General features: G+C 52.8%; 1 protein-coding gene across 1 annotated transcript; it reads left to right on the plus strand.

Moving 5' to 3' along the window:
* Positions 1–400: 400 nt before the first annotated feature.
* GYS1 (glycogen synthase 1) lies at positions 401–25,575 on the plus strand. The gene is made up of 16 exons (XM_032169231.2): positions 401–714; positions 2,267–2,448; positions 6,798–6,989; positions 8,037–8,222; positions 8,467–8,611; positions 11,566–11,683; positions 12,030–12,150; positions 13,187–13,293; positions 16,612–16,671; positions 16,767–16,845; positions 18,964–19,077; positions 19,358–19,484; positions 22,667–22,762; positions 22,981–23,144; positions 23,845–23,925; positions 24,089–25,575. Exons 1-16 carry the CDS (start codon positions 597–599, stop codon positions 24,410–24,412), a joined length of 2,214 nt encoding a protein of 737 aa, XP_032025122.1. The 5' UTR covers positions 401–596; the 3' UTR covers positions 24,413–25,575.
* Positions 25,576–25,975: the final 400 nt, after the last annotated feature.

Here is a 25,975-nt window from a genome sequence, read left to right on the forward strand (position 1 = left end):
ATTCCCACTGCCTCCTGGCTCCTCCTCCTTTTGCTCAACCCCACCACCGCCCCGCTCAGGCCGACCGCAAAATTCTTAGCTGTTCTTTGGGTAACCACACGTCCTCCACGCTCCTTTCCTCTTTATCCCACCCTCCTCCTCCTCCTCCCCACTTTGAGGCCTCCAGCTTCAGATTGACAGAGCTGAAGGCCAATCGTTTCCGTAGAGCGCAGCGGCAAGCTCCGCCTCCTGGAGGTCTTACCGCTGAGGCGGGGCCGGGACACAGCGACTCCAACCCGTTCCACCAATGAGGACACGCAGAAATCCCCGCCCCCGGGCGTGGGCCAATGGCGCTGGCTGGGGGTGCGGTCACCGCCTCCTGGCGGCTGCGAGGTTTCACTGCAGGGGCGCCGGTGGGCTCAGTGACGCTGCGGCCGCCTTCTGCCTAGGTCAGAACGCTTCGGGGCGTGGGTGCGGTCTTGCAATAGGAAGCTGAGCGTCTTGCAAGCTTCCCATCGGGCACCAGCTACTCAGCCCCGCACCCTACCTGGTGCATTCCCTGGACACCTCCGGGGTCCCTACCTTGAGGTCCCCGGAGCCCCCTTCCTGCGCCAGCCATGCCTTTAAACCGCACTTTGTCCATGTCCTCACTGCCAGGACTGGAGGACTGGGAGGATGAATTCGACCTGGAGAACGCTGTGCTCTTCGAAGTGGCCTGGGAGGTAGCTAACAAGGGTGAGCACGCCAGGCGTCGGGGCCCTTGACGAGAAGGACAGTAGTGGAGGGGGGCCCGGAACTCTGAGTTGTAGGAGGACCGGGCTACTAGGGGAACCCCTGGGACCTGGGCAAGGAGGCTGTGACTCCTGTGTCCTTGAGGAGGGGCTAGGAGGCCGGAGGTGGGTGGGAGAGTGATCGTTCGTTTGACTTAAGATGAAAGGAGGCTGGAAGCCCGGGTTCTGGGTCCTAGGGAAGAGGGCGCTAAAATGAGACTCCTAGGTCCTGGAGGGAGGCTTCCGAGAGACTAGATACCTGGATCCTGAACAGGGAAGGGGATGGGGGGAATGGGATTTCTGCGTGCAAACCTGGGAAGCTGCCGGGGTTTCAGACCTATGACCCTAACAGCATGGTCTAGGGGATAAAACTCCAGATTTGAGAGAGAGCTGACTGGGAGATAGGCGGCCTGAGCGGCGGTGGGAGGACCTGAGGACCTGGCTGCTTAAGAATAAAGATGGGATGGGCTGGAGACTGTAATCCTTAGAGCCTAGGGTCGGAGAGGCTTGTGGGCCTGAATGCCTGGGCTTTGCAGGAGCTGAGGGCCTGAGCTATTAGTTCCTAGGAGTAGAGGAGCCCGTGGCCTGGGACACATGCGTACTGGAATAGGGGAAGGCTGGGAAGTCCTAAGTTAGTCAGGGGCTGGGCCCTAGGATGGGAGGGGCTAGGAGCCTGCATTTCTGTGTCTTGGGCTTCAAAAAGCTGAGGTTCTGGCCTTGGAGAAGGCTGGGGCTGAAATCCCCAGGAACAAGGCAATCTCACACCTCAAAGAGCAGGGTCTGGGGGGTTGCTCTGCTGGGTCTTGGAGGGGAAAGGGACTGTGTCTCCCAGGAGGAGAGGGGGCCCGTGAACACACAGCCGGGTATCGCCAGGGCCTGGGCTCCAGGAGGGGAGGAGGCTGGGGGCTGGGGCTCCTGGGTCTGGGGTGGGGTCATGGGAGAGGCAGAACCGTGCATGCTGGTGTCCCTAGTCAGGGAGAGGAAATTGGGAGGCAGGTCAGCAAGGTCCCTGGGGGCAGGGAATGACCATGCAGGCTTCTCTTGGGCAATGGTGAGAAGCTGGATTGGCCATGAGGAGGTCTCCCTCACCGGGTTTTGGAGCCTGGCTGCGATTTAAACCCAGCTCCTGTGAGCTGGGAACTCGGGAACCTGGGTCCGGGTAGTCCTCAGCTCTGCCATCCTTAGAGCCCCAGTCCCTAATTCCCTCAGACCAAGGGGTCCCAGCACCCAGCCCCTTCTCTCTCAGACCCAGAAGTCTAGCCTGAGCCCCCTCGCCGCTCAGGGTCCTGACCCCAGCCCCCTTCTCCCTTAGACCCGGGAGGACTGCCCCCCAGCCCCCCTGTTCCCTTCATCCAAGCCTCCAACCCCTACTCCAAACTACGGGCTCCCAGTCCCCTCTTCCCACTGAGCTAGGGGTCTGGGGCCTGAGTGCCCCCTACATCCCTGGCCCACCCCACCCCAGGCCCCAGAACTATGGACCTTGGCCGGGGCCTGCCCTCACACGCTTGGGCCCACAGTGGGTGGCATCTACACGGTACTGCAGACGAAGGCGAAGGTGACGGGGGACGAATGGGGCGACAACTACTTCCTGGTGGGGCCGTACACGGAGCAGGGCGTGAGGACCCAGGTGGAACTGCTGGAGGCCCCCACCCCGGCCCTGAAGAGGACACTGGATTCTATGAACAGCAAGGGCTGCAAGGTGGGACATGGCCCGGCCCAGGGCAGAAGCGGGTGGACAGCCTGTCATCGGGGTGGGAGCCACAGACGGAGAGGGGGAAGGGTGGACAGCCCCAGCCAGAGAGCGAGGCAGGCTTGGACACAGGAAGGAGGCGTGATAGAACACCCAGACAGATGCAGGGCCTGGAAGTGGGTGGGTGGATCCCAGACATGGGCGAATGGACAGACAGATGGCAAGTATGAGACAGACTGAGACGGAGATCCAAGAGGCCAAGGTCCTCAGACCCAGAGAGAAAGAGAGCGAGATCGAGAGACAGCCTGGTCAACATGGCAAAACCCCGTCTCTACTAAAAATACAAAAAAAATTAGCCGGGCATGGTGGCGTGCGCCTGTAATCCCAGCTACTCGGGAGGCTGAGGCAGGAGAATCGCTTGAACCCAGGAGGCAGAGGTTGCAGTGAGCTTCGATTGGGCCACTGCACTCCAGCCTGGGCGATGGATCGAGACTCTGTCTCAGAAAAGAATGCCAGCCAGCCAGGCAGAGCTGGGGAGAAGTGGGCCTGGGGTCAGGAAGGAACAGGATTCTGGAGCCTGAAGTTCAAGTTCTCCCCTCCACTTGCTGCCTGTGTGTCCTTGGCTAATGGACATGCTAATAGCATCTACCTTCTAGAGGTGCTGGGAGGAGGAAACAGTTAATAAGGATAAAGTGGTTAGTAGAGTTCTCAGCATGAAGGTAGCACAGTGTGTGGTCGGTGATTGTCATTGTTATTATGATCATCGTCATTGTTACTAACAGCCAAGCTTGGAGAGTGAGGGGGACAGGCAGACCAAGGGAGAAGGGTGGATGGAGCCACGGGCAAGAGTAATAGACAGACTAGGGACAGAAGAGAGGCTGCCAGATGTTTCAGAAAGTCAGTCCTAGAAGGAGAGCGAAGCATGGAATATCGGGGAAGAGAGGAGAGGTCACTGGACAGACCCACAGGACAGAGTCTTAGATGGGCAGATCAGGGATTAGAGAGGAGGGGGAGTTCCAGGGCCCCAGGATGAAGACGGAAGGAGACATGCTGTTGTCCAAGGAGAAAGCCATCAGGCAGCAGGGCTAAGGGACAGACAGGTCCAGGCCAGGGACGGAGAGGCATCGTGGTTCCTTTACTCATTCACAGCCTCTGGTTTGGGGTGGGGTCTGGAATCCATTCAGGCCCGACTGTGTCCCTAAGGGAACCCAGAACAGCCCAGTCCCTTCCTGAGGGCAGCTGCTTCCCACGTGCTGGGGGCCTAAGAATAGCCCCCCCCAGCAAAAGGGCAGACAACAGCTGGGAGGGGGAGGGACCTCAGAGCAAGGCTTCGGGCAGGAAAAAGCCAGGCCGGCAAGGAGCGGAGCTGCTTCTCCGCTGCTGTGGCAGCAGGCCCAGAACCAACGCCATGGTCTCAGGGAGGAAAACAGCCAACTGGAGAAGTGTGGCCGAGGCAGAAGTGAGACAGCAAGTCTTCGAAACACGGCAGTGGTTAGAAAAATGCAGCCCCGGGGCACGGACGGAGGATGGGCTCTGTTAGAAATGTGTGGCTAGGCCGAGCACGGTGGCGCATGCCTGGAATTCCAGCACTTTGGGAGGCCGAGGTGTGAGGACAGCTTGAGCCCAGGAGTTCCTGACCCGCCTGGGCAACATGGCGAAACTCTGTCTCTACTAAAAATACAAAAAATTACCAGGCATGATGGTGTGTGCCTGTGATCCCAGTTACTCAGGAGGCTGAGGTGGGAGGATGGGATGTTGAGGCTGTAGTGAGCCATGATTTTTTTTTTTTTTTTTGAGATAGAATCTCACTCTGTCGCTCAGTCTGGAGTGCAGTGGTGCAATCTCGACTCACTGCAACCTCCACCTCCCGCGTTCAAGCAATTCTCCTGCCTCAGCCTCCCAAGTAGCTGGGACCTCAGGCGCATGCCACCATGCCCAGCTAAATTTTTGTATTTTAGTAAAGACAGGGTTTCACCGTGTTGCCCAGGCTGGTCTCAAACTCCTGAGCTCAGGCAATCCGCCCACCTCGGCCTCCCAAAGTGCTAGGATTACAGGCGTGAGCCACCGCACCCGGCCCAGTGAACCATGATTGCACCACTGCACTCCAGCCTGGGCAACTGGAGTGAGACCCTGTCAAAAAAAAAAAAAAAAAGAAAGAAAGAAAAAGAAAGGAGAGATGGAGGGAGGGAGGGAGGGAGGGAGGGAAGGAAGGAAGGAAGGAAAGAAGGAAGGAAGGAAGGAAGGAAGGAAGGAAAGAAGGAGGGGGGCTGTGGACTACAAAATAGGCCTATGCCTAGAGGAAAGAGGTGGCAGGTGACAGATATGTGATGAAAGGAACAGAAAGCAGCAAGGGGAAGAAAAGTGGCAGCCTAAACAGTAAGAATCATTATAGGCTGGGTGCAGTAGCTCACGCCTGTAATCCCAGCACTTTGGTAGGCTGAGGCCAGGAGTTTGAGACCAGCCTGGGCAACATGGTGAAACCCTGTCCTTACAAAAAATTTTAGCCGGGGTATGGTGCCATGTGCCTGTGGTCCCAGCTATGTGGCAAGCTGCGGTAGGAGGATTGCTTGAGCCTGGGAGGTCGAAGCTTCAGTGAACCATAATTGCACCACTCCATTCCAGGCTGCAGGACAGAGCAAGCCCCTGTCTCTGAAAATAAAAAAGGGCCTGGTTTGGTGGCTCACACTTCTAATCTCAACACTTTGGGAAGCTAAGCAGGAAAACTGCTTGAACGCAGGAGTTCACGATCAGCCTGGGCAACATAGTGAGACCCCATCTCCACAAAAAATTAAAAAATTAGCCTGGCATGGTGGCCCATGCCTGTAGGAGGTGAGGTGGGAGGATTGACTGAGCCAGGGAAGTTGAGGCTGCAGTGAACCATGTTCACAGCACTGCACTCCAGCCTGGGCAACAGAGCGAGACCCTGTCTTAAAACGAAAAAGAAGCATCCCATGGAACGAATTAGCATCAGAAAGAAAAGACAGTGGGAGATGCAGATGGTTGGTAAGAGAAATGTAGCAGCAAGTACAGAAACAAGGCAGCAGGTAGGAGAAATGATTTGCAGAGTGGCCAGACAGGGCAGTGGGGGCATAGACACAGGACATGTGACGTATGTGGTTATAAGCAGAGAAAGGAGGCAGCAAGTGGGAGAAGGGTAGCAGTTATAGGAATTAAACAGGAGGCTGGGTGCGGTGGCTCACGCCTGTAATCCCAGCACTTTGGGACGCCCAGGCGGGCGGATCATGAGGTCAGGAGATCGAGACCATCCTGGCTAACATGGTGAAACCCTGTCTCTACTAAAAATACAAAAAATTAGCCGGCCGTGGTGGCGGGCGCCTGTAGTCCCAGCTACTTGGGAGGCTGAGGCAGGAGAATGGCATGAACCCGGGAGGCGGAGCTTGCACTGAGCCGAGATGGTGCCACTGCACTCCAGCCTGGGTGACAGAGCGAGACTCTGTCTCAAAAAAAAAAAAAAAAAAGAAAGAAATTAAACAGGAGGCTAGGTGGGTGCAGTGGCTCACGCCTGTAATCCCAACATTTTGGGAGGCCGAGGAGGGCAGATCACCGGAGGTCAGGAGTTCGAGACCAGCCTGGCCAACATGCTGAAACTCTGTCTCTACTAAAAATACAAAAAATTAGCCAGGTGTGGCCGGGCGCAGTGGCTCATGCCTGTAATCCCAGCACTTTGGGAGGCTGAGGCAGGCGGATCATGAGGTCAGGAGATCGAGACCATCCTGGCTAAAACGGTGAAACCCCAGCTCTACTAAAAATACAAAAAAAATTAGTCAGGCGTGGTGGCGGGCGCCTGTAGTCCCAGCTACTCGGGAGGCTGAGGCAGGAGAATGGCTTGAACCCTGGAGGCGGAGGTTGCAGCGAGCCGAGATCGTGCCACGGCACTCCAGCCTGGGCAACAAAGCCAGACTCCGTCTCAAGAAAAAAAAAAAATTAGCCAGGTGTGGGGGCGGGTGCCTTTAATCCCAGCTACTTGGGAGGCTGAGGCAGGAGAATTGCTTGAACCCGGGAGGCAGAAGTTGCAGTGAGCTGAGATTGCGCCACTGCACTCCAGCCTGGGCCACAGAGCAAGACTCCATCTCAAAAGAAAGAAAGAAAGAAAGAAGGCAGGGGGCAGGGAAAATATTGCAACAGAGATGGAAAAAATGTGTAGCAGGAATAAATCATGCAAATAGAGAAGTAAGTCTAAGGCAGCAGGTGAGAAATTAGCAGCAGATACGGAAACAGAAGGTAAGAGAGCTGCGGCTTAAGTCTAGACATCTGCCTGCAAATGGAACCACAGATGCATGCAGATATGAGGTTGAAGCCCAGAGCCTCCCTATGGTGCCTCCCCCACCCCATCCCAGGTGTATTTCGGGCGCTGGCTGATCGAGGGAGGCCCTCTGGTGGTGCTCCTGGACGTGGGTGCCTCAGCTTGGGCCCTGGAGCGCTGGAAGGGAGAGCTCTGGGATACCTGCAACATCGGGGTGCCGTGGTACGACCGTGAGGCCAACGACGCTGTCCTCTTTGGCTTTCTGACCACCTGGTTCCTGGGTGAGGTAGGCCCCATCCGACATGTTCCACCCATACCTGAAACTACAATGACCATCAGCCCCTGGGACAGAGGATGGGCTTCTCCCTGGGCATTCTGGGAGTCATAGAGTCCTTTAATCCAAGGATTAGCTCTGGCCTTTGAGGACATGGACATCCAGGGGCCCAGGCTCTACTCTCGATGCCAACTTCATTTACTCCAGTCTTCCAAGCACAGGGATTCTATCTCAAAGTGAGGCTGGCGGGCTTGCCCAAGGAATTCTGGGAGTTGTAGTTCTCTAGTGTGATATTGCTGGACTCAGCTCTCAGATGCTGCCCTGGATGCTTATGAATCCCCAGCCTGACCTGGTTTTGACCCCCTTCTAGATTTTAAAAGGCTCAAGAAACTTAGTTTCCAGGCTGGGCACAGTGGCTCACGCCTGTAATCTCAGCACTTTGGGAGGCTGATGGGGGAAGATCACTTGAGGTCAGGAGTTCAAGATGGCCAAACCTCGTCTTTACTAAAAATACAAAAAAATTGGCTGGGCGTGGTGGTGGGCACCTGTAATCCCAAATCCCAGCTACTTGGGAGGCTGAGACAGGAGAATTGCTTGAACCTGGGAGGTGGGAATTGCAGTGAGCTGAGATCGCATCACGGCACTCCAGCCTGGGCCACAGAGTGAGACACTGTCTCAAAAAAAAAAAAAAAAAAAAAAAAAAAAGCTTAATTTCTCATGCCCTGGGACAAATAATTCAGGAACTGGCTGCTCCTATGGCATTCTGGGAGTTGTAGTCCTTTTGCCAGTGTTGGGTACAGACAGTGTACCCTTGAGACAAGTGGTCTTTAGAGACTATGTCCAGGACCTGGGGACATGAAAACTTCAGTCTTTCCAATCTTACCCTGCCAGGACTTAGACGGTTGGCCAAAAAATCCTCAGTTCCTGTCAACCCCTGAGGAGGCAGTCACTTGAGCCCAGGAGTTCAAGACCAGCCTGGGCTGCCTCAGGGATTTACAGGTCCCTGTCCGGTTGGGATTGCTGCAGTGGAGACAGCGGCCCTGTCCCTGTTGCCCACAGTTCCTGGCGCAGAGTGAGGAGAAGCCACACGTGGTTGCTCACTTCCATGAGTGGCTGGCAGGCATTGGACTCTGCCTGTGTCGTGCCCGGCGACTGCCTGTAGCAACCATCTTCACCACCCATGCCACGCTGCTGGGGCGCTACCTGTGTGCCGGTGCCGTGGACTTCTACAACAACCTGGAGAACGTGAGCTGGGACCGTGGCAGATGGGGGACTGCGAGTATGCCAGGGAAACCCAAAGCTCTGGGGGGCTCAAGGGGATGGTGCCCCCTCTTCCCCCAGGATCCAGGAGTCCAAGTCCCCAGATCCCTCCTACCTCAGACCCAGGAATCCAGCCCCCAGCACTAATTTCTCTTAGGACCCCAGTGTCTGGACCTCCAGAGTCTTCTCCCCAGTCCCTCTAACCTGACTGCTGTCCCCTTCCACCCAGTTCAATGTGGACAAGGAAGCAGGGGAGAGGCAGATCTATCACCGCTACTGCATGGAAAGGGCGGCAGCCCACTGTGCTCACGTCTTCACTACTGTGTCCCAGATCACCGCCATCGAGGCACAGCACTTGCTCAAGAGGAAACCAGGTAGGCGCTGGGCTGAAGTCCCCAGACATGAATGAGGTAGGCAGCTGTCTATGCCAAAGCCAGTTGCTCCTCATCCCAAGAAGCCCACTGTAAGTTGAAATAGCATAAACCGAAAATGTATTTCGGCTGGGCACGGTGGCTCACACCTGTAATCTCAGCACTTTGAGAGGCCAAGGCAGGAGAACCACTTGAGCCTGGGAATTTGAGACCAGCCTGGGCAACATGGCGAATCCCTGTCTAAAAAATTCGCCAGACATTGTGGTGTGTGCCTGTATCCCTAACTACTCAGGAGGCTGAGGTGGGAGGGTTGCTCAAGCCTAGGAGGTCAAGGGTGCAGTGAGCTGTGATCGTGCCATTGCATGATTTGGGTGGCCTGGAGAGACCCTGTCACAGCCTGGGTGACACAGTGAGACCCTGTCTCAAAAAATTAAAAAAATGCATTTAATACACCTAACCTACTGAACATCATAGCTTAGGCTAGTATACCTTAAATGTGCCCAGAACACTTTATGTTAGCCTGCGACTGGGCAAAATCATCCAATACAAATCTATTTTATTTTATTTTGTTTTTTTTTATTTATTTATTTTTGAGACGGAGTCTTGCTCTGTCACCCAGGCTGCAGTGCAGTGGCGCTGTCTCAGCTCACTGCAAGCTCCGTCTCTCAGGTTCATGCCATTCTCCTGCCTCAGCCTCCCAAGTAGCTGGGACTATAGGCGCCCGCCACCACACCTGGCTAATTTTAATACAAACCTATTTTATAATAAAGTGTTGAATAGGCCGGGCGCAGTGGCTCACAACTGTAATGCCAACACTTTGGGAGGCCGAGGCGGGCAGATCACAAGGTCAGGAGATCAAGACCAGTCTGGCCAACATGGCGAAACTCCATCTCTACTAAAAATACAAAAATTAGCTGGGCGTGGTGGTGGGTGCCTGTAATCCCAGCTACTTGGGAGGCTGAGGCAGGAGAATCGCTTGAACTCCGGAAGCGGAGGTTGCAGTGGGCCGAGATCGCACCACTGCCCTCCAGCCTGGACAACAGAGCGAGACTCCGTCTCAAAAAATTTAAAAGAAAAGCCGGGCGCGGTGGCTCACGCCTGTAATCCCAGCACTTTGGGAGGCCAAGGCGGGTGGATCATGAGGTCAGGAGATCGAGACCATCCTGGCTAACACGGTGAAACCCCGTTTCTACTAAAAATACAAAAAATTAGCTGGGCGTGTTGGGCCCATCTTGGGAGGCCCAGCCTGTAGTCCCAGCTACTTGGGAGGCTGAGGCAGGAGAATGGTGTGAACCCAGGAGGCGGAGCTTGCAGTGAGCCGAGATCGCACCACTGCACTCCAGCCTGGGCGAAAGAGCGAGACTCCGTCTCAAAAAAAAAAAAAATTTAAAAGAAAAGTGTTGAATATCTCATCAAAATCCAAAATTGGACTCGTGAATGTATGTAACTTTCACACCATAATAAGGTTGAGAAATCATAACTTGGCTGGGCGCGGTGGCTTACACCTGTAATCCCAGCACTTTGGAAGGCTGAGGTGGGCAGATCACCTGAGGTCATGTGCTCAAGACCAGCCTGGCCAACATTGTGAGACCCCCTCTCTACCAAAAATACAAAAATTAGGTGGGCATGGTGGCAGACGCCTGTAATCCCAGCTACCTAGCTACTCGGGAGGCTGAGGCAGGAGAATCTCTTGAACCCGGGAGGCAGAGGTTGTAGTGAGCCAAGATTGCGCCATTGCACTCCAGCCTGGGCAACAAGAGCGAAACTCTGTCTCGAAAAGAAAAATCATAACTTGGACCATCCTAAGTCCTAAGCTGGGGACCATCGGTTACCATTTTTTTCCTAAAGAATAGAGAACTACAGCTCCCAGAAGGCTGTGGGGGTGGTGACCTGTATTTGAGGCTCTCTGACTATATACTCTGGAGGCTAATGGGAGGTCTAATTTCTTTCATATTAATTTCAGATATGATAAAATTCTGTAATTGGCTAATGTAGATTGGTCTTATGAAAGGGAATGGAAGATCAGTGGACTTTGTTTTTGAGAAAGGTTAGGTCGGAACTGGGCATTCTTCCCAGCCCTTAGTATCCGTTCTCGTGAGTATAAGGTGAGAACTACAACTCCCAGAAAGCCTTTGACTGGTTAGCTCCATATGTTCCAGAACTTTGCCCTAGGCGCTGATGGGGGTTGTAGTTTTTCGTTGATATACTTTAATTTGTATAAGGAGAAGAAATGATTGGGTCCCTGTAAGAAGCTTGGAAGTAGAGGATATATCCTAGGAGATGAAGAACTTTGGGGATGTTTAATCATTTCCATCTCAGGGTGGGCTAAGAGGAAACAAAAGAACTACAACTTTCCCAGAATCACCAGTGTGGATCAGATCCTGTTAGCCATTTCCAGTAGCTGAGGAGACTTATACTTGTGCTTGTGAACCTAAGCAAGTAATATTAGGCAGGAAGGCATCTCGGAGTCAGGGTATGTGTGTCACCAAGGGAACTGGCCAGGCATGGTGGCTCACACCTGTAATCCCAGCACTTTAGGAGGCCAGGGCAGGAAGACAGCTTGAAGCCAGGAGTTTGAGATCAGCTTGGGCAACATGACAAGACCCCATCACTACAAAAGTAAAATAAATAAATTAGCCAGGTGTGGTAGTGCACGCATGTAGTGCCAGCTACACAGGAGGCTGAGGAGGGAGGATTGCTTGATCCCAGGAGGTCAGGGATGCAATGAGCTGTGATTGTGCCACTGCTCTCCAGCCTGAGTGACAGAGAGAAACCCTGTCTCCAAAAACAAACAAACAAAAAAGGTGGGGGGGGGGGGGGGGGGACGGACCTCATAGGAAGGCTCTTGAAACAAAGAAATTGCAAAAGGCAAAGGGTGTTTTCTTCATTTATTCATTCAACCACAACATTGATCTGAATGAACAAATAAAACATGGGACCCTCACCCCCAATCCCAGATATTGTGACCCCCAATGGGCTGAATGTGAAGAAGTTTTCTGCCATGCATGAGTTCCAGAACCTCCATGCTCAGAGCAAGGCTCGAATCCAGGAGTTTGTGCGGGGCCATTTTTATGGGTACGTGGGGCATATACCTAGGTCTTAAGAGAGGAGGGCATTGGGAGCCTAACCATCTAGGTCTGGGGGAGGGGGCAGCTGGGGGCCCGGACTCCTGGGTCTGAGGGAGGGGGCACCTGGGTATTCGGCCTCCTTAATTCTTGAGCGCCGGAATAATGGGCTGAGGATTAAAGGAAAGCTCCATCTAAAGAGAAGAACTACAACTCCCAGGAGGCCCCATGATGCCTCTGTATTACCTAAGCCATCCTCTGCCCCCACCCATAGCTTCTGGGATTTGTAGTTTTGAGGCCAGGGCTAGTGGGTGGGTGAGGGCTTTGGGCTTTACCGTGCCTTGTGGGTTCTTTAGGCATCTGGACTTCAACTTGGACAAGACCTTATACTTCTTCATCGCTGGCCGCTATGAGTTCTCCAACAAGGGTGCCGACGTCTTCCTGGAGGCCTTGGCTCGGCTCAACTATCTGCTCAGAGTGAGGCCTGGGCTATGAGGGGATAGAGGGAGGGCAAGCAAAGCAGTTTATAACTAGGGAGAACAGCCAGGCGCAGTGGCTCACGCCTATAATCCCAACACTTTCGGAGGCCAAGGCGGGAGGATAACTTGAGCCCAGGAGATGGAGACCAGCCTGGGCAACATGGTGAAACCCCATCTCTACAAAAAATACAAAAATTAAATTATCCAGGCATGGTGGCTCACACCTGTAGTCCCAGCTACTCCGGAGGGTGAACGGGGAGGATCACGTGAGCCCAGGAGGCGAAGGTTGCAGTGAGCTGAGATCACATCACTACACTCCAGCCTGGGTGACAGAAAAAGACACTGTCTCAAAAACAAACAAGACAAAACAAAATAACAGAGAGAACAGAAACCCAAGAAGAAGGAGGCAGAGGTTGCAGTAAGCCGAGATCACATCACTGCACTCCAGCGTGGGCGACAGAAAAAGACGCTGTCTCAAAAACAAACAAAACAGGCCGGGCGCGGTGGCTCACGCTTGTAATCCCAGCACTTTGGGAGGCTGAGGCGGGCGGATCACGAGGTCAGGAGATCGAGACCACGGTGAAACCCCGTCTCTACTAAAAATACAAAAAATTAGCCGGGCGAGGTGGCGGGCGCCTGTAGTCCCAGCTACTCGGAGAGGCTGAGGCAGGAGAATGGCGTGAACCTGGGAGGTGGAGCTTGCAGTGAGCCGAGATCGCGCCACTGCACTCCAGCCTGGGCGACAGAGCGAGACTCTGTCTCAAAAAAAAACAAACAAACAAACAAACAAAACAAGACAAAACAAGAAAATAACAGAGAGAACAGAAACCTAGGAAAGTACCTGTGTGTGGTGGGGGGCCGTGAGGGGAATATAGAGACCCAGAAAGAAGGTCAGAGTCCAGGTGGGGACTGTCCTATAATTCTCCTTGACAGGAAGGGGTATGGCAGGATCCCAGCGGTCTTGGCAGAAAGGCTGGCTGGTTCCAGGCTTCCCCCACACGATCCTGTCCTCCCCCTCCTTTCTTTCTGCGCAGGTGAACGGCAGCGAGCAGACAGTTGTTGCCTTCTTCATCATGCCAGCACGGACCAACAATTTCAACGTGGAAACCCTCAAAGGCCAAGCCGTGCGCAAACAGCTTTGGTTAGCAGCCCTCGCTCCGACCCCTGGCCCAGCCCACTCCCAGCTGCATGCTTTGGGTCCCGTGTTTCTCCTAGAGTCTCAGTCTTTTTTTTTTTTTTCTCTGTCTCCCAGGCTGGAGTATATTGGCGCGATCTTGGCTCACTGCAACCTCTGCCTCCTGGGTTCAAGCAATTCTTCTGCCTCAGCCTCTCGAGTAGCTGGGACTACGGGTACACACCACCATGCCCGGCTAATTTTTGTATTTTCAGTAGAGACGGGGTTTCAGCACATTGGTCAGGCTGGTCTGAAACTCCTGACCTCGTGATCTGCCCACCTCAGCCTCCCAAAGTGCTGGGAGTACAGGCATGAGCCACTGCACCCAGCCCTCTTTTTTTTTTTTTTTGAGATGGAGTCTTGCTCTGTCGCCCAGGCTGTAGTGCAATGGCATGATCTTGGCTCACCGCAACCTCCGCCTCCTGGGTTCAAGCGATTTTCCTGCCTCAGCCCCTGAGTAGCTGGGACTACAGGGGTGTGCCACCACACCTGGCTAACTTTTTATTTTTATTAGAGACAGGGTTTCACTATGTTGGCCAGGGTGGTCTCAAACTCCTGACCTCAGGTGTTCTGCCTGCCTCAGCCTCCCAAAGTGCTGGGATTCCAGGCGTGAGCCACCACGCCTAACCTTTTTTTGTATTTTTAGTAGAGATGGGGTTTCACCATGTTGGCCAGGCTGATCTCGAACATCTGACCTCAGGTGATCTAGCCACCTTGGCATCCCAAAGTGCTGGGATTACAGGGTGAGCCACTGTGCCCATGTGCCCAGCTGCCCAGCTGAGTTTCTTTCTCTTTTCTCTGATTTTTTTTTTTTTTCTTTTTTGAGACAGTCTCACTCTGTTGCCCAGGCTGGAGTGCAGTGGCGTGATGTCGGCTCACTGCAACCTCTGCCTCCCAGTGAAGCTCAGTTTCTTCATCTGTAAAACCGTTCATTCATTAGCAACAGATACTCACTGAGCATCTACTATGTGCTGGCTAATTTTTATATTTTTAGTACCGATGGGATTTCACCATGTTGACCAGGCTGGTCTTGAACTCCTGACCTCAAGTGATCTGCCCTCCTCATGTATTCCAGGTCCTGGGAATACAGCCGTGAACCAGAAAGATAAGATCCCTTTCCTCATGGAGCTTGTATTCTAGAAAATCCTGTAGACGGAATTTACTTTCGGGCAAAAATAAAGCAGAACTGGAATATGAGACGGGGTTGTCAGGACACGCCACACTGAGAAAGTGTTATGGGGTAGAGACGAGGAAAGGTGAGGAGGGAGCAAGCCCTGTGGGTATCTGAGGAACAGCAGATGCCAAGGCCCTGAGGCATGATTGAGACACGGTGGGGAGTCCTGTGGGGCTGGAGCAGCATGTCTCATAGAGAAGGGATAGAAAGTGAGGCAAGATGGGGGACACCTATAGTCCCAGCTACCCGGGAGGCTGAGGCAGGAGGATCATTTCGGCCCTGGAGATTGAGGCTGTAGTGAGGCATGATTGTGCCACTGCACTCCAGCCTAGGCGACAGAGTGAGACTCTGTCTCAAAAAAATAAAAAAGAAGTCGGGCATGGCGGCTCACACCTGTAATCCCAGCACTTTGGGAGGCCGAGGCGGGTGGATCACCTGAGGTCGGGAGTTTGAGACCAGCCTGACCAACATGGTGAAACCCCGTCTTTACTAAAAATAAAAAAATTAGCTGGGAGTGGTGACGCACATCTATAGTCCTAGCTACTCAAGAGGCTAAGCAGGAGAATCGCTCGAACCCAGAAGGCAGAGATTGCAGTGAGCCAAGATCACGTCAACGCACTCACGCCAGCATGGGTAACAGCGAGACTTGGTCTCAAAAAAGAAAAAAGAAACAGGCTGGGCACGGTGGCTCACACCTGTAATCCCAGCACTTTGGGAGGCTGAGGACGGCGGATCACTTGAGGTCAGGAGTTCGAGACCAGCCTGGTCAACATGGTGAAATCACATCGGTACTAAAAATATAAAAATTAGCCAGACGTGGTGGCGCACGCTTGTAATTGCAGCTACTCAGGAGGCTGAGGCAGGAGAATTTCTTGAACCTAGAAAGTGGCCGAGATTGCGCCAGCCTGGGCAACAGAGCGAGACTCTGTCTCAAAAAAAAAAAAGAAAGAAAGAAAAATAAATGAGGCCAGAGCTATGGGAGGATTTTAATTAGAGAAGTGACCGTGGGGCTGTCATGTGACACTGCTAGCTTTACTTGTGTGCCTAAATGGTCCTTTCTCAGAATCTTACTTTCTTTTCATATAAAATGGGGCTTAGCATTGCCATCTGCAGGACAAGTACGAGTCCTAATAATAGTTGACATTTCTGGAAGGCTTGCCATGTGTACTTTTTGGCATGACATCATTGGGTCCTCGTTGCAAACCTCTGAGGTTGATTCTATTTTCATCCTCGTCTGAAAAATGAGTCACTGCAGTCAGAGAGGGAAGGCCACCTGTCCCTGACCACACAGCTGATGTCAGACACGTGGGATCTAAGCCTTCCAGGGCCTGCCCCCTGGGTCCCCATCCTCCAGCCTGGAGGCCACAGGGCACGGCTTCCCTGCTCACACCTCAGTTTCCTTGCTACCCTAGAAACCTAAGAGTAGCTGGGCGCAGTGGCTCACGCCTGTAATTCCAGCACTTTGGGAGGCCGAGGTGGCCAATTACCAGCCAGAGGTCAGGAGTTCAAGACCAGCCTGGCCAACATGGTGAAACCCCGTCTCTACTAAAAATACAAAAATTAGCCAGGCATGGTGGCAGGTGCCTGTAATCCCGGCTACTCAGGAGGCTGAGGCAGGAGAATTGCTTGAACCTGGGAGGCAGAGGGTGCAGTGAGCCAAGATCGCACCACTGCACTCCAGCCTGGGCAACAGAGTAACTCTGTCAAAAATATATATAATAATAATAATAACAACAATAAACTGCCGGGCGTGTGGCTCAAGCCTCTGATCCCAGTACTTTGGGAGGCCGAGGTGGGCAGATCACCTGAGGTCGGGAGTTTAAGACCAGCCTGACCAACATGGAGAAACCCTGTCTCTACTAAAAATACAAAACTGTTAGCCAGGCGTGGTGGCACACGCCTGTAGTCCAAGCTACTCGGGAGGCTGAGGCAGGAGAATCGCTTGAACCCAGGAAGCAGAGGTTGCAGTGAGCCGAGATCATGCCATTGCACTCCAGCCTGGGCAACAAGAGCCAAACTCCGTCTCAAAATAAACAAACAAACTAACTAAAGAAGCCTAACAGTAAACGGCAGCTGGTGTGTGTGTGACCCTGTTGCTCTGCTTCCTCCAGGGACACGGCCAACACAGTGAAGGAAAAGTTCGGGAGGAAGCTTTACGAATCCTTACTGGTGTGAGTGCCCTACCCTTAGCCCTGTGCCCTCCTAGGCCCTGACTAACCCCTGTCATCACTCCGTTCTCACATGCATGCCCCCGCTTGCCTTGCAGTGGGAGCCTTCCCGACATGAACAAGATGCTGGATAAGGAAGACTTCACTATGATGAAGAGAGCCATCTTTGCAACGCAGGTATGGATTGGACCTCTGTGCAGAGAGATGGCAGTTCCTGGCAGCCCCAGAGGCACATACACACACACACACGAAAGAAGGAAAAGAAAGAAAAGAAAAGGTCAAGACAGCCATAAAAGAATTACAACTCTCAGCTCTCCTTGGGCCTTGCTGCACGAGGCTCCACCTCTGCCCCTAAAACTGCTGGGAGTGGTAGTTTTATCAGGCCACTTTAGGGACGGAGTCAGGAGGTGAGCAAAAGCACCCAGCATTCTCTAGAAAACATTGCAAACTCTCAGCAGCTGCGGTTTCTTATTCCAGAGGCTGTGTGTTGGTCCCCAGACACCCCTGGGAATTGTAGCTGCTTTAGATTCCTAACTTCAGAGAGAATCGGCATTTATAAAACGAGAACTTACAGTCATTCTATTGAGTCTAGGGGCCCGAGAAACTACAACTCCCAGCAGCCCCTGCTGGCTTTCTGGGGCATTGACTCTTCCCTTGTCCAGAGGCTTCTGGGAGTTAGAGTTTTTTCATTCTCTGGGGTCCAGGGACTTCAGTACTTGTGGTCTACATTGGTGAGCCATTTCCTGGGGAATGGAAACCTAGACAGCTAAATTGTAGAAACAAAATGTGAACTGCTTTTAGCTAACCCATAATTTCCAATAGTCCCTAAAGCAGCCCACCTTATTATGAATGTTTCTGCCACGGGGCTGCTGGGAGTTGTAGTTTCTCGGGCCCCTAGACTCAGTAGAGTGATGGTAAGTAAAATCTTTAATGAGCTATGATAGAACGGTTGCAAAGAACTATACACCCCAGCAGTCCCCAGGACTTCCTATCACACTAGCTCTGTCTTGCTCCAGAGACTCTTGGAAATTGTGGTTTCTTTGGGCCTCTGTTAGGGTTGGAGGTGAATTTTCTTTATTCTTTTTTTTTTTTTTTTTTGAGACGGAGTCTCGCTCTGTCGCCCAGGCTGGAGTGCGGTGGCGCAATCTTGGCTCACTTCAACCTCCGCCTCCCGGGTTCATGCCGTTCTTCTGCCCCAGCCTCCTGAGTAGCTGAGGCTACAGCTGCCCACCACCACACCTGGCTAATTTTTTGTATTTTTAGTAGAGACGGGGTTTCACCGTGTTAGCCAAGATGGTCTCGATCTCCTGACCTCGTCATCCTCCTGCCTCGGCCTCCCAAAGTGCTGGGATTACAGGCGTGAGCCACCGCGCCCGGTGGTTGGAGGTGAATTTTCATAAGGAAACTACAACTCCCAGCAGTCTCCAAAGCTTGCTGCCATATTGGCACAGTCTCCACCCCCATTGACTAGGGATAGTTATACTTTGGGTTTCTTTAATAACAGAGCCCAGAGTACAGAACAAGGTGGCTGCAACTCCTCATAGTCCTTGGAGGTGAGGGAGTTGCTAACACTGGCTTTGCCTCAAAGACAGCTGGGAATTGTAGTTCTTTTAAGCTCATGGTGGTTAAGGGAAAGAAAACCTTTCCAGGCCAGGTGTGGTGACTCAAGTCTGTAATCCCAGCACTTTGGGAGGCCGAAACGGGTGCATCGCTTGAGCCCATGAGTTCGAGACCTACTTGGCCAACATAGTGAAACCCTATCTCTATTAAAAAAAAAAAATAATAAGCCAGGCGCGGTGGCTCATGTCTGTAATCCCAGCACTTTGGGAGGCCGAGACGGGCGGATCACGAGGTCAGGAGATCAAGACCATCCTGACTTAACACAGTGAAACCCCATCTCTACTAAAAATACAAAACATTAGCCAGGCGTGGTGGCGGGCGCCTGTAGTTCCAGTTACTCGGGAGGCTGAGGCAGGAGAATGGCATGATCCTGGGAGGCGGAGCTTGCAGTGAGCCGAGATCGTGCCACTGCGTTCCAGCCTGGGCGACAGAGCGAGACTCCGCCTCAAAAATAAATAATAATAATAATAATTTAAAAGAAAAGAAAGAAAACCTTTACGGTTGTACTAGAGCCTAGTGGGAATCCACAACTCCTGGTAATCACTTGGGTTTGTTGCCCCACAGTCTGGTGCACTTGTGGTCTCCCTGGCTCCCCCAGGGTCAGCATGGCTCATGAGGAAGTAGGGAGTTCTCTGTCCCTTCCATGACCCCTTGCCCTTCTTGTGGCTCTTGCAGCGGCAGTCTTTCCCCCCTGTGTGCACCCACAATATGCTGGATGACTCCTCAGACCCCATCCTGACCACCATCCGCCGAATCGGCCTCTTCAATAGCAGTGCCGACAGGGTGAAGGTGAGGGCATTTGGTCAGGGCTGGGTTGGGCACGGCAGAGGGAAGGGGTTGGGTCCTGGGCCTCACACACTCCATTTCCCCATAAGTTTTATCGAAGGTATTGCTGTGGTTAGAAAGAACCCTGGCTTCTGAGAGAGACAGACCTGGGTTTGAACACTGGTCCTGCCAAACACATGCTGTGTGATGCTAGACAAGCTTTTTACCCTCTCTGGGCCACCTTGGGATCTCAGGGCTTAGCTAAATAAGGCACTTGGGCTGAGTCCTTCTTTTTCACTACCAGGTGATTTTCCACCCGGAGTTCCTCTCCTCCACAAGCCCCCTGCTCCCTGTGGACTATGAGGAGTTTGTCCGTGGCTGTCACCTTGGAGTCTTCCCCTCCTACTATGAGCCCTGGGGCTACACGCCGGGTGAGTGTAGTGGGCAGGGGACAGCGTGGTCATGGCGTCCTAGTCAGAGCTAGCATGTCTTGGGGCAAGGCACTGGCCTTCTCTGAGCCTGTTGCCTTCTTTGCAAAACAGGAACAATGGTAAACATCTGTTCTGCTACAGCACGTGCTTTTGTGACACAATAGCTCATGTATTGAGGAACTAGAAGGCTGGGTTTTGAGGACTAGTTAGTGTCAAATGGATGTCACAGTTCACACTGCTTTCTCCCAGTGCATGGGCATTTGGCCCCCCAAATAGCAGCAATGAAATGCAACTTCACAAATACAGCCGAGTGTGGGCAAGTCTCCTCGTAAGACATTCCCAGTGCCCATCAACTCCACCTTCCTCTTGTTGGTTCACATTAGCCAGTGTTTTTAAAGCTAAATAAGGCCGGGCATGGTGGCTCGGGCCTGTAATCCCAGCACTTGGGGAGGCCAAGATGGGCAGATCATGAGGTCAGGAGTTTGAGACCAGCCTGGCCAATATGGTGAAACCCTGTCTCTACTAAAAATACAAAAATTAGCCAGGTGTGGTGGTATGCACCTGTAGTCCCAGCTACTCGGGAGGCTGAGGCAGAGAATTGCTTGAACTCTGGAGGCGGAGGTTGCAGTGAGCTGAGATCACGCCACTGCACTCCAGCAGTGCTGTGCTCTGGGTGACAGAGCGAGACTCCGTCTCAAAAAAAAAAAAAAAAAAATTAAAGCTAAATAAGTGCCATTTCCTAATTTATTAGTAATTTAACAAGTCTTGCAAACTGTGCTTGCATGATAATTAGGAGTCATGTGGTCAGCCCCAATTCCCATTTCCATAGGCCTTGTTTTATAGATAGATTGATAGATAGTATTAGTCTGTTTTCACACTGCTATAAAAAAAAATCCAAGACTGGATAATTTATAACGGAAAGAGGTGTAATTGACTCACAGTTCCACATGTCTGGGGAGGCCTCAGAAAACTCAGTCATGGCAGAAGGGGAAGAAAGAAGCTGCTTCGCATGGCGGCAGGAGAGAGAAGTATGTGAGGGTGCAGGAAAAAACGAACATTTATAAAACCATGAGATCTCGTGAGAATTCACTCACTATCGTGAGAACAGCAGCGGGGGAACCACCCCTGTAATCCAATCATTTCCCTCCCTCGACATGTGGGGACTACATTTCGAGACGAAAGTTGGGGGGAAACACAGAGTCAAACTATATCATAAATATATATTTAATACTTTTTATTATTTGTTTCTTTTTTGAGATGGGGGTATTACTCTGTTGCCCAGGCTCACCTGGAACTCCTAGGTTTAGGTGCGGCTCCTGCCTCAGCCTCTTGAGTATCTGTCATTATAGGTGCACCCCACCATGCCTGACAGACCTATTATATTTAGTGCCTATTTTTGCAGTTTACAGAGGTTTTTAGGAAAACTTACATAAGAATTATAGATCAGGCCAGGCATGGTGGTTCACGCCTATAATCCCCACACTTTGGGAGACCGAGGTGGGAGGATCACTTGAGAACAGGAGTTAGAGACCAGCCTGGCCAACATGGTGAAACCCTGTCTCTACTAAAAATACAAAAATTAGCTGGGCGTGGTGGCAGGCACCTATAATCCCAGCCCCTCGGGAGGTTGAGGTGGGAGAATTGTTTGAACCCCCGAGGCAGAGGTTGCAGTGAGCCAAGATCGCGCCACTGCACTCCAGCCTGGGCGACAGAGTCAGACCCTGTCTAAAAAAACCGTAATAATAATAATAATTATTATAGGTTGGGGCAGTGGCTCACACCTATAATCCTAGCATCTTGGAAGGCTGAGGTGGGAGGATAGGTTGAGCCCAGGAGTTCAAGACCAGCCTGGACAACATGGTAAGACCCTGTCTCTATAAAATTTTTTTTTTTTGAGACAGAGTCTTGCTCTATCGCCAGGCTGGAGTGCAGTGGCACAATCTTGGCTCACTGCAACCGCCCCCCGGGTTCAAGTGATTCTCCTGCCTCAGAGTAGCTGGGACTACAGGCGCCCGCCACCACACCCAGCTAATTTTTGTATTTTTAGTAGACACAGGGTTTCACCATGTTGGCCAGGCTGCTTTTTGTTTTTTTTTCTCTTCTTGACCTCGTGATCCACCTGCCTTGGCCTCCAAAAGTGCTGGGATTACAGCCATGAGCCACCATGCCCGGCCTTTTTTTTTTTAAATTAGCCAGGCATAGTGTTGTGTGCTTATAGTCCCAGCCACTTGGGTGGCTGAGATGGGAGGATTGCTTGAGTCTAGGAGGTCAAGGCTGCAGTGAGCTATGATCAAGCCACTGTCTTCCAGGTTGGGTGATAAAGTGAGACCTTGTCTCGAGAAAAAAAAAGCATTGGACCAGGCGCAGTGGCTCACGCCTATAATTTCACCACTTTGGGAAGCCAAGATGGATGGATCACCTGAGGTCAGGAGTTCGAGACCTGCCTGGCCAACATGGTGAAACCCCGTCTCTACTAAAAAATACAATAATTAACTGGGCATGGTGGTGTGTGCCTGTAGTTCCAGCTACTTGGGTAGCTAAGGCACGAAAATCTCTTGAACCCGAGAGGTGAAGGTTGCAGTGAGTCGAGATTGTGCCATTGCACTACAGCTTGGGTGACAGAGTGAGACCCTGTCTCAAAAGAAAAAAAAAGCATAAAAATCCATCAAAAAATTATAATACATTCCTTGAACTATTTCTCAAGGTTGTTAAACGTATTAAACAAGACGTACTAGATGCTCTGTACACAGGGATACTAATAATGAGAGACCTTATCTTACCCCCCATCAAAACAGACTGTCTGTACAAGATACTGGCACAAGAAAGGATCTTACAGGTTGTGACAATTAAGTAGGATGACGGACCTTGGCCCGATCCTACAGGTTGTGAGAGTTAAGTCAAATGGACATTGGGATGCTCAATCAATTAGCATCCTTATCTCCCAACTATAGACTTTCCCGCATCTTGGAGCAAGAGCAAGTAATTCTCTTTTCTGAGCCTCTTAGCGTCCCCTCTGAGAAATAGGGAAATGCACAGCCTGGTTGTGCGGGCTCAGCGACGCTCCGCACAGCGCCTGGCCCTTGGTACAGGCACCAGTAGAGGGCGGTGTTGAGGCGTCTATTGCGATTAAGAGGGTAGGAGATAGGGGAAGCTAAGTGGGTCTCTCTCCTGCCTTCCCGCAGCTGAGTGCACGGTTATGGGAATCCCCAGTATCTCCACCAATCTCTCCGGCTTCGGCTGCTTCATGGAGGAACACATCGCAGACCCCTCAGCTTACGGTCAGCGCCCAGGCGCCTGAGGATTCTAGAAGGGGGCTTGAGAACAGTGACTCCTGGATCCTGGGAAGGAGGAGCTTGCACCCTTGGGGACCAGGGGCACCAGGAAATGGGGGGGCTCTTGGGCCGCGGGGAGAGGAGGGGTCCTGGTACCACAGAGTGCTGGAGACCATGAAAATCTCCCCAGGATGTTTTCTGAACCTGGGTCCTGGCCTCCACAGGTATCTACATTCTCGACCGGCGGTTCCGCAGCCTGGACGATTCCTGCTCGCAGCTCACCTCCTTCCTCTACAGCTTCTGTCAGCAGAGCCGGCGGCAGCGTATCATCCAGCGGAACCGCACGGAGCGCCTCTCTGACCTTCTGGACTGGAAGTACCTAGGCCGGGTAGGACCCCCACTTTCTATCCTCTCCTGGCAAATCAGCCGCTCCTGGCTAGGGGTCTTTGGTACAGGGTGAAGGGTCCCATCCTATTTGTAACAGTTGCTGTCCCTTTAAGCAATGAACCAGGCCAATCGCGTTGGTAGCTCGTGCCTGTAATGCCAGCACTTTGGGAGGCCTAACAGGGAGGATCGCGTGAACTCAGGAATTAAGAGACCAGCCTGGGCAACATTTTATTTCTACTAAAAATTAAAAAAATCAGCCGAGCGTGGTGGTGCGTGCCTGTAGTCTCAGCTACTAGGGAGGCTGAGGTGGTAGGGTCGCTTGAGCCCCAGAGGTTGAGGCTGTAGTGAGCCTTGATCAACCCCACCGCACTCCATCGTAAGGTAACAAAACAGAACCACGTTGAAAAAGAAAAAAAGAACATTCGTCAGGCGTTCTCATTTGCATAAGGGTGTGGCCAAAGAGGTGACTGACTTGAGAATTCGGCCCCTGTTTGAGGGATGTGGCTCAGAAACTGTCCATTCAGAGATCTGCTTATCTACATAAGGGGTGGAGTCAGTTAGATGGATTATTTGCATGGGGCAGGCTCAACGGTGCAGCAGTATGCTCATCTGCATAAAGGGTGTGGCCAGGACCCCCATCATCTGCCTGGGGGTGGGGCCTGGCTCTTACATTCTCTGCCCCCTCCCCTCCTTTCCCCTAGTACTATATGTCTGCGCGCCACATGGCGTTGTCCAAGGCCTTTCCAGAGCACTTCACCTACGAGCCCAACGAGGCGGATGCGGTGAGTGGACCCTGGATTTCTGCTTAGCCAGGAGCCAAAGGGCTGGGCTTTGGTGGGGTGGGGATCCCTCCTGGAGTGGGAAGGCCTAGAGGTGGCTGGATGCCTGGGTGGGACTGTGAGGTCCTCAGCTCACCCTGGTTTGCACCCACATCCCCGTATGCAGGCCCAGGGGTACCGCTACCCACGGCCAGCCTCAGTGCCACCGTCGCCCTCGCTGTCACGACACTCCAGCCCGCACCAGAGTGAGGACGAGGAGGATCCCCGGAACGGGCCGCTGGAGGAAGACGGCGAGCGCTACGATGAGGACGAGGAGGCTGCCAAGGACCGGCGCAACATTCGTGCACCAGAGTGGTCGCGCCGAGCGTCCTGCACCTCCTCCACCAGCGGGAGCAAGCGCAACTCTGTGGACACAGCCACCTCCAGCTCACTCAGCACCCCGAGCGAGCCCCTCAGCCCCACCAGCTCCCTGGGCGAGGAGCGTAACTAAGTCCCCCCCATCACACTCCCCGCCTGTCCTGCCTCCCTCCTCCAGAGAGAGGATGCAGAGGGGCGCTGCTCCTAAACCCCCGCTCCAGATCCGCACTGGGTGTGGCCCCGCAGTGCCCCCACCCAGTCCGCCAAACACTCCAGCCCCTCCAGCTCCACTTTCCAAGTTCCTGCACTCCAGAATCCACAAAGCCGTGCCTTTCTTTGGCTCCAGAATGCATAATCAGCGCCCTGGAGTCCCCTGGGCCTGGACCGCTTCCCAGAGGCCAGGAATCTGCCATTATTCTGCCGTGGTGCCAGAGGTTTTAGGAAACCTGGCATGGTGCTTTCAGGTCTGGGGCTCCTAGAGCCCCCCGTGTGGCTTGCAAATTCTACAGCATACAGAGCAGGCCACGCTCAGGCCCGGCATGCGGGCCACCAAGTGCAGGAAACCACATGGTGTCCCTGCGAATGGGGCAATCAAGGCCAGAGCCGGGGCACTTTCAGAGTTTGAAGGTAACTGAGAGCAGATGGTCCTCCATTTCAGCTCCAGAAGTGGAGCTCTGGGATGAGCTCATGTTCTAGCCCTCCCTGGCATGTCAGAGCCAGGCTCTGCCTGGAGGATCCCTCCATCCGGCTCCTGTCATCCCCTACACTTTGGCCAAGAAAGAGGTGGTAGAACCACTTGGCTCATTCCTTCTGGAGGACACACAGTCTCGGTCCAGATGCTTTCCTGTCTTTCTGGCCCTTTCTGGACCAGATCCTACTCCTCCTTTCTAAATCTGAGATCTCCCTCCAGGAAATCTGCCTGCAGAGGACAGAGCTGGCTGTCTACCCCCACCCCTAACCTGGCTTATTCCCAACCGCTCTGCCCACTGTGAAACCACTAGGTTCTAGGTCCTGGCTTCTAGATCTGGAACCTTACCACGTTACTGCATACTCATCCCTTTCCCATGATCCAGAACTGAGGTCACCGGGTTCTAGAACCCCCACATTTACCTCAAGGCTCTTCCATCCCCAAACTGTGCCCTGCCTTCAGCTTTGGTGAAAGGGAGGGCCCCTCATGTGTGCTGTGCTGTGTCTGCACCGCTTGGTTTGCAGTTGAGAGGGGAGGGCAGGAGGGGTGTGATTGGAGTGTGTCCGGAGATGAGATGAAAAAAAATACATCTATATTTAAGAATCCCAGGAGTGGTCAGACATGAACACTTGGTGGGCCTGGCTCTGACGTCCCCCCAGTGCCACCCCTTCCCTGGTCTGAGCTCATCCTCCTATTCTAGAGAGACTTGGATTTTGCTGTTCTAAAATTCCAGTGTCATTCATGGAAGGTATCTCTGATTGCTTACTTGGGACTTGATTTGCAAGTGGCAAAAATTTGGCTTAAGACATCTTTGGCATAAAGGGGCTATGTGACTGGGAGGAAGATCTATAGGACAGCTGTGAACCACGTGTAGCTTTTTTTTTCTCGGCACGCAAACTCGCCTCCAGTCCAATGAATCTCCTGCCTCAGCCTTCAAAACTGGATTACAGGTCCCCCACCACCCGACTAGACAGGGTTTCACCATGTTGGCCAGGATGGTTTTTTTTT

This window comes from Hylobates moloch, unplaced genomic scaffold, assembly GCF_009828535.3.
Source record: "Hylobates moloch isolate HMO894 unplaced genomic scaffold, HMol_V3 SCAFFOLD_12, whole genome shotgun sequence".
Classification (NCBI taxonomy): Eukaryota; Metazoa; Chordata; class Mammalia; order Primates; family Hylobatidae; genus Hylobates; species Hylobates moloch.

Bases quoted from the DNA above. Each gene is read 5' to 3' on its own strand.
- GYS1 (XM_032169231.2), top strand. From the start codon at position 597: ATGCCTTTAAACCGCACTTTGTCCATGTCCTCACTGCCAGGACTGGAG. The intron at 8,223-8,466 runs GTGAGCTGGGAC...CCTTCCACCCAG, and splicing joins TCTACAACAACCTGGAGAAC to TTCAATGTGGACAAGGAAGC. The intron at 23,145-23,844 runs GTAGGACCCCCA...CCTTTCCCCTAG, and splicing joins ACTGGAAGTACCTAGGCCGG to TACTATATGTCTGCGCGCCA.